This window comes from Tinamus guttatus, unplaced genomic scaffold, assembly GCF_059628265.1.
Source record: "Tinamus guttatus ecotype Peru unplaced genomic scaffold, ASM5962826v1 Tinamus_guttatus_pri_ptg000510l, whole genome shotgun sequence".
Taxonomy (NCBI): Eukaryota; Metazoa; Chordata; class Aves; order Tinamiformes; family Tinamidae; genus Tinamus; species Tinamus guttatus.
In genome coordinates, this window is record NW_028289044.1 from 2,417,107 (window position 1) to 2,430,367 (window position 13,261).

Below are 13,261 nucleotides of genomic sequence, written 5' to 3' on the forward strand. Positions count from 1 at the left end.
CTGGTTAAAAGTCCTTGTTGGACAGCAAGAACAGAAGGAGAGCACAAAAAAACTTCCTTCCTCCCCTTCCCAAAAAACAGTTATTAGGGAAAAAGAGTGCATACAATTATTAAATTATTCCTTTCGCTGAGAAATAACAGCTTCTTACTTTCTATTCCTTGCCTTAAAAGAAAGGCTCTTTCACAAGGACAGCTTTGCATGATGTGCTGTGAGTTGGGTGCTTACCTAAATCTCTCGGGATGTCAAGCAACTAGGATCAGACAAAGCAGCGCAGGGTGCACAGCAGAGTATCCTGCTCTTCAGAGCTCCTTATAGGAACAGCATAGTTAAGCAGATGCAGTGCAGATATAAATAAGGATACGAGTCTGACAGAAGCACAGGACAGTGACTTTGCTGGCTACAGTTGGCTGTCAGCATGTGTAGGGATTCACTAAGCAATCTAATACCCTACCTCTTACAGAGCAGGAGTCTATGGAGGATGGGTTTGACTACGTGCTGCTCGGGTTAGGCGGATACGATAATCTAAAGCTATCTATCTGAGCAAAATTTACTCTTCCAGATACGTAATACTGCTGCATATTCAGTAGTGTATTCAATTTAGCATAGATTCAATGTAGAAATGAATGAAAACAAGCACCAATTTCTTTTGTCCTGAATATAGGCAAAGTAACACTTTTTTGTGTATATAAAGTCTGTTTTGCTCAAATAAGCATGTCATGTATGCTGGCTTTCTTTTTTACTCCTCTGTAAATACAGAGAGTTGTAATTTCAATCAGAGGTCTCATTACTGTGCTTAGGATACTGCATACCAATAGGGAGACAATTCTACACTATAAAACAAAGTGTAAGTCAGCCCATTACAAACAGAAGGTGCAGAATGTCTCAGGAAGGAGGGTAAAAGATAAATGGAAACCACTTCTGAGAAAGTGGAAGGAATCTCTGTAAAAAGAATATGAGCAAGGTGGAGCCTGAAGAACCATCAAGCAAGTCCTGAGAACCTCCACCTTTCCTGGTAAGTGCAGGCTGGCCAGTGACTGTAATTAAGAAGCTGACGATCCCATATATCATGTGCATTGTTTTGCTACTCTGTTTCACTTACTCTGGCATTAATTCAATGTATTCCATATGTCTGGAATGCTCTGGTGTCTGACCAGAGAAAATTACATAATGGTTTTATAGAAATCTGAAATTAATTCTGACCTTCCAGTCATTATTACAAATACTCATTTTGTTTTTCACAGTGCACAAAAGTTCTTTTTGCAGCAGTAATCCTACTACAGGACCATAAACTTCACTGTTTTTGTTCTTGGAGCTCACTTGGCTCACGATAGGGTGGCTGCCTGGCAACAAAGTAGTAACCTCCACTTTTATAAACTGATTAAGCAAAACGTTCATATCCATCATCTCCTCTGCCAGCAGGAGGGATTCCAGCCTGGCCAGCAGAGATGAGCAAAGATGCTGGAAGGCAGATGGGAGGCAGGAACACATGGGGAGGAGCAGGAGTCAGATCCTCAGCTTGCCAGGGACAAGGCTGGTGAGAAGGAGCGGCTGGGTCACCGGTGCTTTCTGCTTCTCCATCAACAGAATGACAGAGACAGAAATGCACTTTAATAGTGCCCAACTTACCCTTTTAATTAGTAGTTTCTGTGTAGTAGTTCCTTCATACACACAGCGTGTGCAAGTTAAACTGCCAGCACTGATTGGATTTGCATGTGTATCTCTGAGTGAGTCATTTTTTCGTGACTCACTTGCACTGATGACCTTCCAAAAGCCTCTTATCCTCTTTAGCTGCCCTGTGTTTCCGCCCTTTCCAAAGCTGTCGCATAGGAGCTGTGTTTTTCAGGATGCCACATGACTCACTGATTGCTTCCTTGCAGATCAGGAAGCTGTTTTTCCACAGAGGATCAACAGGCTGAAATCTATGGAGTTTGCTTTCTCTTCTTTATGGGGTCTTACAGGTCTGGGTAACTTGTGTCAAAGACTTTGAAAATGCTTTTACCACTATATGGGGAGGACAAAAAACTTCTGGAGTGAACTGAGCCCTAAGGGAAAGTGAGGCTGTCTCTACATCCTAAATTTATGGCTAGGAAAGCCTGCCATGGGCTACCGAAACAACTGGTGTAAAGGCATATAAATGAGAAGTGGAATCTTTTGTAGAATCAAATGCCATTGCTGTTAATAATATATAATAATAATTAGTTCAACAGCTTTGAGTGCTCAGATACTATGCCCTGAGAAGGGCATAGGAGCTAGCAGACAACAGAGCACTGAATATAGCAGACTTCTGTGGAAACACTGAACCCATCTTTATAAGAAACTCTCGTCCATTCAGGCTCCCATTTTGCAAACTATTTTCTGTATTTCTTTTGTAAAAATCCAACCTTAAAGATGGTTAGTTAAGATAATCTAGGCTTCTGGGAGAGGCTAGCATGAGGTGTAGTTTTTTGCTCTATTTTATGTGGTAAATAAAGCATGCTTAATGCCACAGCATACATGTGTAGCTCGGCTCAGCCCTGCTGCCTGAAACCAAGGGCTGTTTCTCAGTGAGTGAGGTCCATTTTAGTCCTTGAGTTAAATAGTTCATCAGTTAGCACTCGGCAAGTAACTGGCTCCAGGACACAGACCCACATATATCTGAGAACAGAGGTGGCCCACAGCATTTCACTGTCCAAGTGCTTTGGACATGGGTTCCTGCCTGCTGCTGACAACTCATGGAAATCCATTTTGCTCAAGATGCACTGACGACCCTATAACTTTTTCTTTAAACTTGTTCCTATTCACTGTTTTATAGTGATGCTGCTGCATCGCTAAATGGAGTTGCTGATTTTCTTACCATTTCTTTCCTTGAAGATTTGGATGATACTGTTTTAAAATGTGTGGCTGGACAGCACAACATGATGGTCTTCTCTTTGGAGAGCAGTGCTGACGTTTGGAATAGGCCCTTTGTAAAAAGGCATTAAATGACCTCAGTCTTACCCTTAGGGGTGTTCACAACTACCACAGCAGAGGCTGCAGACTCACTCGTCTTGGGGTGGCAGCCTGTATTCCAGAGGAGCAAAATGATGTAGTGACCACGGGTGCATGAGAAGGACTTGGCGTGGAAACGTGCACCGTGCCTACTTCTACCAGCTTTCAATCTTCTGTTTCAAGGCACTAAATAACTTTAGCCTCTAAGGAACCGAAACCCACAAAATTTCACAACCCTGTCTCTCACAGTGGTTACTTCACATGCACTTGCTAAGCAGGCAGAACACTAATGTACTGCATGAGTCCTGCTCATCAGACATGTGCCTGACCAGCTGCTGACCAACATGTTTGTGAAAATTAGATGTTCTTCCATCCTGCTGTTTCTTGCAACACAGCAAAGAACAGCCTTGGATGATCTGGGTGGCAGCAGCCCTCTGGGCAGTTCCCTAGTTTGCAGCCAAGCACAGGGCAAATGCCATGGATCTGACAGAAGGTGCTTGGAGTAGGCGCTGTCTGCACTGAGTACCACTTTAGGTTCCATTAGTTCTGAATATTATGTCTGTTTACAAAGCTCGCCTGGTTTTTATTGCTGATAAAAATGAGCTAAAGGCTGCTACACAAACTGAAATTTATCATGGAGGTTTCAGAAGGGTTCTAATGAGAGACCAGTTAGCCATTCTTATCTCTCATTTGCATGTTGCAGGAGAAGAAACAACACGGATTCATGAAATTGCTATACTGATGAAATCTGCAATTAAATCTACCTTGTCAGGACAATAAAAATGCTGCACTGACTGAAAAAGAATTAATATCAAAGCAAATAGCTGCCCTGCAAGTTTTTAAATAGCACTGTATATGGACCAGGGCATCACCTGCTGTCTCTTAATCTCACACATTTGGGATATGTGACTTCAAACTAGCCATCCATGCTTTACAGAGGCTCCCCGCTGCCAGCCGTTTGTCAAGAGGGTGGCAACCCCTCCTCTGGCTGCTCCTGGGGCAGGATGCAGAGCTGGGCCATGAAGCCCTATGTTCCTGGTCACCAATGCTGCTTCACATGCCACGGCAATGTGGCCCAGGCCGGGGCTGGCCCTGCCACCATGATCCCAAGATAGTAAATTTCAGAACTTCAGAACTTCAGAACTCAGAACTTCATTCTGCATCACCCCTTCTTTGCTGAGGACACCAGGACACAAGGGTGGCCATGTACCCATGTTCAACAGCTCGTACGTGCTGCCAATATGTACATTAGAGACCACTGCACTATTCGCCGTGCTGGAGATCAGCTTGATTTCCAGAACTGGAACACGCTTCGGCTGCCTCACTTGGTAACCAGTTCCAGAAAAAGAAAGCAGGAAAAAGTAGAGATGAGAGGCCATGTTCCCATATTTTGCTGCTGGGAAGTGCTCAGGACAGCTCGGGGAGGAGGTTGTTAGAGCTGTATTTGTGCTCGCCTGAGTCTAGTTTGTACCCGGGGGGGTTGCCCCAGGCTGGGAGGGGATGTTCAGGCCTCACTCTCTTTATCTTGATGTCTGAGGAGGCCAAAGGAAACCCGGGCCCTGCTCCCCATCCTGCAGCAAAGGCTGTGATTCAAAAGGCACTGCACTGGTTATATACCATCCAAAGTTCCTTTTTCACATACATAAATACATTTATGCTGCTGGATGTCATCCCTTTAGCCAGACAGGGAACACTTATATTTCATGGTATGTAACTCTGGTTCAGTGTCTAAATGATATAACATATTTCGGTCTACTTTGTTTTCAAAAAGGTTCTACTCAGTCAAAGTACCTGAAATATCCATTAGGTACTTGGGATCCAAGTGAGTAACTACGACTAGAAAGCCAAGTGCTTCTGCAGGGTTAGCTGCCTTTAATTCTGACTATCTGCCTCCTCCACGAGCCCTTTTTACACTGCCGTGATGGCAGAGCACAAAGCCACCCTCTAATACATCTGTATCTCCATTTCTGCTCAGCAGTGCTTTCCAGTAGCGCACGTAGCCACTCTGAAATAAAGTGACACAATGCCAAATATTTTTGATGAATTATGTGATTCTGTTTCTATTTCCCAGCAACTGAATACAGCTTTTCCTAATGTAGCTTTTCCTAGGTTACAGTGTTTTGTTTCCTCTCCTTATTTCTGGTCAAAATCCAGACGGAGCTCAAACGTATTTTTATGCACAGTACCTTTCCACTTTCAGAATATAAACTGTTATATATATCAGTGATAAAGTGTGATGCACCTAATAGTGCCCAGCTTTCTTTTCATGTAGCAGATCCCGTAGATCTGCATAGCAGCTCTTCTGGAAACTCAAGAAATTCAATTTAAAATGCCAGTGCTAACTGGAGTTTAGTGGCTGTTTCTGTGTGAGTCATACTTTTTGTGACTCATTTGCACAATAATATGTTGCTAGAATGAGCATTAAGAAAAGCAAGAGTGTATAACACCACTGTCGGTAAAGAGTTTGTATGAATACATGAATGGGATATCAATTAATATGTCAATCAACTAGCCACTTCTATTCTTGGAAATAGCAGTATGAACATGTGCTAGCTAATGTAAAATAGAATTAACTCCTTTGCATTATCAATTTCTTAGCTTTTCTTTGCTTCTGTAATAAGGATTTTTGCAATTTCACTTTTAGATGCATTTCCTTATAAGCTTGAGAAAACCTTGTCATATTTATGCAGTGAAATACCATGCTTATTTGGGATAAAAAGGAGGTAATCCCTGCACATGAGATTTTTAAAGAAACTTTCAGCTGTGGCCTCTGACAGGTCTATATATTTATTACATTTATATATATTTCTTAAAGATCCAAACAAAATCAATTGCACTACTGTGCACATACATTTCATGCAAAGCCAGGAGGCTAAACTAAATTTCTAAGCCACAAGAAAAAAAAAGAGTATCACCTTCAATGCCATCTTAAAATACCCTATCTTTTGTTTTCTATTTTGAAGCAGTTTCAATAATTTAATCCACCTTGCAGTCACAATAACTTTCCCTTTTCATGTTGTGAAGTCAGTTGTTTGTAAGGAACATCCCAGCTGTCATCCTGCCACTGCTGGACTTCTCTAACCTCAGGCATAATTGCTTGCAGAGAAAGGGCAAGAACTACTATTAAAAAAAAGATGGACACAAATAACACAGGACTGGTGGCACTGCGCCACAGCAAAGGTAGATGAACTGTGGTACCCTGTTTCTGCCAGTGACAGCTATAAGAAACTTGCAGAAAAACATGAGACAAACAAATTATGGTGCTTTCCAGAGCCATAGGTGATGTTATTTTCTTTTCTTTTGGACTTCTGGCCTGCACAGCAAGTGGGACTGACCTGGTGTGTGGGGTTCACTTGATATTGATATCGTTCCTGGTATTGCTAACATTTGCTTTACTTGTTTGACTGCAGCTGAGCACTAACCTATTATTTTCACGGGTCTATCTATTATAACTACATGATCCCTTTTTGAGTGGTCACACTTTGTTTAGAGTCCACTGAGGTGTGTGTGAAAGAAGGACTGTATTTTGTCTATGCCATTACTTAGAATTTATCAGCACAGAGATTCATCGGCCACTGTATCGCTCGGTCGCTCAGTGCCATGATAACCCTTCTGCAATGTTTCTTTTCTCTATTTCGAGTGAAACTGCAAAGAACTTTGTCATTTTATTTTCATCCCTCTTCCCAGATCTTTTATGAATACAGATATACACACATAAAATATATATACACACAATATACTCACACAAGTCTCATTACTGCAAAGACTGATAATTTACCCTTACCCTCTATTTCCTAGTATTTCCTAGCTACAGTCTAGAAAAGGACTTTCTCTCTTATTCCTACAATCTTTTTTTTTTAAAGACTTTGATGAAAGACTCTGTGAAAAGCCTTTTAAAAAAACAAGACGAGGCTCTCCCTTCTCCCCACGATCACCCACTCCTTCAAAAACTTGTGCGGCATCAGCTCCCCATGCTAGAGCCATGCTGGCCTTCCCCATTATGGCACCTGTGTTCATGTGTTTGTCTGTGAGTGTCCACAGGAAAAGCCCTTCACTGTGAGGCTGACAGAGCCCTGGGACAGGCTGCCCAGAGAGGTTGTGGAGTCTCCTTCTCTGGAGATCTTCAAACCCCGCTTGGATGCCACTCTGTGCCACGTGCTCTGGGTGTCCCTGCTGGAGCAGGGGGTTGGACTAGATGATCCCTAGAGGTCCCTTCCAACCTCAACCATTCTGTGATTCTGTGAAATTTTTTTTTTTTTTAATGTTCTTCTTTATAGTGTCTATCACTTTGCTTTGTAAAGCTGTCAGACTCCTTGTCCGTAGCTTCCTAGGTGTCTTCTGGAGCCAGGCCTCCCAGAAGGGCACATTTCACCCACGACCACAAGTAAATTTTATACCCAGTAATGCACTTACCTTAAAAGCCAAAATGATGCTTATGAAAAGAAGTATAATCACAACCAGACAGGTTGGGTTCACAGACATGATCTCTTCCTTGTAGGGAAAATTGGTGGGCTGCAAAACCACAAAGAAGGAAAACACTGTAAATCAATCCCAGGAGTCAGTTAAGAGTCATTCAATTAATGCACTCTGTAATTAATAGCTCACAAGATTTGTGATGTACTAAATCAAGAGACCTTTGCACCAACAAGCGGTTTCGGAAAGCCTGGCTGGGGCAGGCAGAACAGGGGCTGCAAACTCTCAGCCTGCCCCGTGCTCACTGGAGGGCTGAGGGATTTGGGTTTTTGCTTGTGACATGTTGTGGGGTTTGTTCTTTTTTTTTTCTTCTGTGCACATTTGTTTTGCCCCTCAGGTCCTTCTGTTATCTCATACATGAAATGGAAGTGACAAAATTCTTCTTCCTTCTTAGAGCAGGCTCCAGCAATTTAAAACTGTGAAGCACGTCAGGATCACTGGCTGAAAAACAGCCGCTAACAATATTTTCCTATATTCATTTCGGCTCAAAGGAAATTACGCCATAGCTGTTCCTCTAAAGTGAGAGTTCCAGATTGTTGTAAAATATTGCAATGCACAACCTCCTGCTTCACAAATAATAAATCATAGCCCATAGACTCCACAAAAGCTAACTTCCCTGCAACACTGCTTTGTCATAGGCATTGAGCAGTGGAACAGGCTGCCCAGAGAGGCTGTGGAGTCTCCTTCTCTGGAGATCTTCAAACCCTGCCTGGATGCCACCCTGTGCCACGTGCTCTGGGTGTCCCTGCTGGAGCAGGGGGTTGGACTAGATGATCTCTAGAGGTCCCTCCCAACCTCAACCAGTCTGGGATTCTGTGATTAGCCACTTCTGCACAAAACCCTCTTTGTCTTTACAGGTTAATCTAATTAATTAAGTAGGTCTGCATCCTCCTCTGGACAATTAAACATAGTTGCGTGCTCAGCTGTGACAGTGTAAATCCAGAGAAACTCCTGAATATCACTTATACCCGAACACTGCAGAGTGCATCAGGAAAGTCTCTTCCTTGACAGCTGTTAGTGAGAATTGTTCTTTAGCGCTTCCGTGAGCTGTTACAAGAGGTTAACATCAACAGCTGCTGCAACCATTGGAAGCTAAATGTTACATAAGCACATTTTCTGCTTCTTTACAGCAGTGCTTCTGTTCTTGCATCGAGTTTCATGGCTGGAGTTTTTATCTCTTTATCTTCTTTGTCAAGATACAGTTTTGCAGGCATCTAGTTTGTTAAATTTATTGTGCTACTTCTTTTTTCATATAAAAAGGCTACTGCTAAACACAGTGGATGCAGTCATCCAGAGATGAAGAAAGCTAGGGCATATCTCAATAAAAGAGGCACTGAAAAATAAGCAAAAACGTTATATGTGGAAAATTTAAGAATTCATGACTCAGCTGACCCTGCTGCTCACAGACAGTCACAATAAAACTGCTCAAAAAAATTTTCACTTAGTGCTAACCTACTGTTAAAAAAACCAGTCACACTAGTTTGTGAACGGAATAAAAATTCCCGGTGAAGCTTTGGCCCCATTTCATTCCGGGTTTGGGAACCCAAGGGAAGCTGTCACCAGCTGGAGATGGGACGACCGACTTGCTGATGCTCTGCTCGGAGCCTCATGGCCCGTTCCCAGACCCAGCTCAATGGGGACGTCCTCGGAGGCAAGACGAGGGTGGGAAATGCCCAGTGCTGCTCCTGCGACCCTGAAGAGCAGCAGCGCCGGCTGGGGACAAGGCTACGGCCTGTCCCAGCCATCGGTGGGACACGTCCCATGCCGTGGAGCAGTTTGCAGCATCTGCTCTGACTGGCTCCTTCTAAACAGCATCAGTTTGATACTGCTCTGTCCTCCCTTTCAGCTGCAAGCAGGTACCAAAAGTGGTTGGGTTCATTCTCTAAACACAGCCACTGCCCTCCGCTGGTGCCGGCATCACCGGGGTATGAAGGGAGGTGTATGAGTGGGAAGGGACAAATTCCACTCCCTGCTGCCGTGCGGGGGGTTCGTCCCCATGATGGAAGCAGGAGGTGAAATCCTGCTGGGGAAAAGGCACTAGGGTGAGGGCAGCAGCGCTGCAGCTCCCGGACAAGCATCATGCCAGACTTCCTGGAGCTGAGGCAGAGCAGTCCAGTTGGGTGGGAAAACCAAGCCCATCGGCAGACCCCCACCTCAGTGATTTTGCAGTGGGACATTATGCAATTTTAATTTTTTATCAAAGGAGTTGCAGCAGTGTGGGACCAGCATGCTGAAGTCATCATTAGTGTCATTCACCAGACTGCCACGAATGTTGTGTGCAGCCCTGAGAGTGCTACAGACATAGTATTTAACCTGGTGAACTTCCAATCCCTAAATACTACTGCTCACACATGGCAAAGCCCTAGTGTTCACTTTAAAAGAATCTAAAACTTACACGGAGAGAATATTTCTTGCACAGTGTACAAATCCACAACAAAAATACGCCAAGCCTCCAGCCCCATCCTATTCTCTCAATCTGTTTGCACAACCTTTTATATTTTCCTTCTGCTTAGAACACAAATATGTGCTTTAAAATACAGTAAGGATTCTCATTCACCAGTTATAATACTTTGAACATTAAAATCTTATAGAACTTAAAGAAAACAGTGTCTTTAGAATTTTTTAAGCCATGCTATGAATTCAATCATATTCCATCTTTGGAATTATAAAATGTCACTTAAAAATGTCTGAGAGGGTATTCCCTACTTAAGATATAGTTCATAGGAATAATATATTTAAGTGTAGTCTATTTTATATTCTATAGACATTTCCCCTAAAATTTAAAAGCAAAATTGATACAACCTTAACTGTTGGACAGCAGTACTCCACTTAGTTGCACAGTAAAGCTATCTAATCTATTTTGAAGTTTTCTTTAAATCAACTGAGTAGTCCAGTACTTTAATAAAAAACAAGTTTGCATAAGTCAGTTGCAGACTACCCTGTTCTGCACCTCTGGTTTAATTTCTTATGTATGCTGTATCAGATGATAGAAGATTAAGTGTTTATTTTAAGGTTTTAGAAAGCACATATATGGAAGATTTAGTGAGGATAAAGAATTGTGATTTAGGTTAAACTGCTTTAGACTCCTACTGCTCCAGAAGCAAAGCAACTTTTGTTTTAAACATGAAGTGTTTACTGTATGAAGGAGTTTATTGCCTTATGGTGACAGTCCCAACTTTACAAAGTTTTACAACACATCCCTGCCATACAACATTGCAAATGCTGGACTTGTAACAGCTACTTTACATGACTCTTCATGTTGGGATGTTCTTGAAATTTATGAGGTTGTGACACACCTGTGCGCAACTAGGTATTAGAGGGCAACGAAAAGTTTCCAAAGACATTTACAGCTCTGAAAGTAGCAAGTCAGCATAGGCTGACATTACAAAACAGCCTGCGGACATCATGTTCCGTATTTCAGAATTGCACCATTTTTAGCTAGGGCTCAGCTTACACTATTGATGGGCACTTTATTTATCACCCTGCTGAGCGTACATGGAGCTTTCTGCAGAGGCTTCCAACTCACCACCCACGGACATAAATCTGAGCACCGAAGAGGACAGATAAAATAATTCCTGACACTCACATGGATGGGAGAAAAGGTTAAAATAGGCGTTTGACCTTAGAGTGGCGATTGACATTGTAAGAAAATAAGAACCGAAGTTTTTCTAATGTTCCTCATTGACGGCCAAAAACATTCCATTACCAAATGCATACATTCTTCCAGCTATTCTATAATGAATTTGCAAAACGATTGGGATTTTTCATTTCCTTGATGGAGCTTAGGGTGCCCCCCTAAAATATCACTCCCCAAATTCACAGCAATTTTAGATGAAGGAGCACCGTAGGAATGCCAGGAACAACCCAACCCGGTCCTGTCCTTTCTGCCTACCTTGGCAGGCCTCTGCAAAGGGAATGTGGGATTTACTTATAAATCACTGGGAGGGATCACTCCCAGCTCGCATGACTATGGTCTCTCCTCTGGGAACAAGGGTATTAATTACAGTTTTGCTCTAAGCATAGGTCTTAAGACTACAAACAAATCTAGCACAAACATTATTAAAAGAGAGAAACAATTCTCTGGTACAAGCTTGTTCAGCAATATTTGGGTTCTAGCAGTGCATTGCTGGCATTGCTATAAACTGGAAAGGCTTGTTTTTCGTTTCATCTTATCCTGTATCTGTATATTTAATGCTGACAGATGGGATCTTCCCCTGTCCCTCTCGCTCTTGCCCTCTCAAACAGAGTGTATTTGTACTGAATCAAACGTAAGGCCCCTTCATTGACTGATGTGGACCTCATGAAGAAGTGACCAAACAGATTCCTCATGTCCTCCCTAGAACAGAGGAGGGGTAAACAGTGTCAAAGAAAGTTACTTAAGATAATTAAGACTCTAGTACATCAACTGAAATTAGCTACAAAATTTACAAAATTCTCCATGGCTCTTTGCAGTTTTTACCAATCGCTAATCTCCACTGTGACCAGTGAAATGAAAACAGGTTCTTGTTTCTAATTGAGCTTGATCTGGATTAATTTTTAGCTATTCATTCTCATTATGTTTTTCCTCTAATTTAAAGAGCCTCTTAATACCTAGGTACTCTGAGTATGATAACTATAATGGCATCACTTGTCACTCACATTTCTTGGTAAGCTAAGCAAGAAAAGTTCTCTTTCATCATACAACATTGCATCTAATTTTCACAGAGTTTGGGGAGGAATTTTTTGAATATTCTCTGACTTTTCAACATGTTCTTAACTCCCAGACACCAGAAATAAATGCAACCGATAACACAAATGCAGAAGGAAAGTATCCTCTTACTATTCACTGCACCTGCTTTTTTTTATGTCCACAAATCCCCAGAGCAGCTTTTGCAAATAAATAATAATAAAAAAAAAAATCAGAACTGGAGACCCCTGTTCTGCCACTCCTCAGATTGCCTTCAGAGGCAGTGTCCCAGGTACAGCTGCCATGCAATAAGATCACGAAGTCTGTGGGATTTCATTACCAGTCCAGAAGAGATTTACTTCAGTAAGACAGAGATCTGTGCAACCAAGCATTTCAGTGCTCGAGAATGCAAATTAACTGGACCTGCTCATTTAAAAACGAAATATTCAGAGTAAAAACTGTTTAAATGTTCCTTGGCTGTCACTGAATGGAAAGTATTTCAATACCCCATATAATATAAACATGATATATTGCTTGTTTCCAAATACAGAACAGAAATAGCCAGTGATGACTCTTCCTTTTCTTGAATCAATAATTTCCTTGTCTCTGCTCTGCCTCTCCTTGGGTTAGTTAGTTTTTTTTTTCCCCACTTCAAATATCCTTGCACTAACTAATAGTCTTTTGTCCTTTCCAGCTATAGATTTTTCTCAGAGGTGTTTAAATTTCTTAATTTTCTTTTACTTCTTGTAGCTTCTAATAAAAGTTTCACTAATTACAGCTAGCTGGAAATAAAGCCTCTCAACAGCATGGTAAATTCTTACAAGGAGATTAGGAAATATCCTCCTTTCTGCAGGTCAAATGGCCTCTGGGCCTTAGCATACCAGAGAAAAAAACTGTTGTGGAGGCATGTGGACAACAGACAGTAGCTACACTGGATGGGAGGGAGAAACACACCCTTCCTGGAGTTATTGTTGGAGTTACTTTCTGGTTGAAGCAGCAAACATGGCTAAAAAGCATTCTTCTACACAATTTGAAATATCTTGCAAGGTGTCTTCCTCTTATTGCTGCTGTGGAAGGGTTGTAAATTACGGGAATGACACTGCTGTTTTAAACGTTTTTTGAGAGAATCATCTCTTCTTCTCCCTCCTTTCTGCA

General features: G+C 42.1%; 1 protein-coding gene across 1 annotated transcript in view; it reads right to left on the reverse strand.

Annotated features, from left to right (window-relative positions):
• The window catches only part of LAPTM4B (lysosomal protein transmembrane 4 beta), a 57,013-nt gene that overhangs the window by 18,624 nt on the left and 25,128 nt on the right, over positions 1-13,261 (reverse strand). Inside the window, exon 5 of the mRNA XM_088533651.1 lies at positions 7,381-7,479. Within this exon, the coding sequence (XP_088389777.1) occupies positions 7,381-7,479 (99 nt within the window). The remainder of the gene's footprint in view (positions 1-7,380; positions 7,480-13,261) is intronic.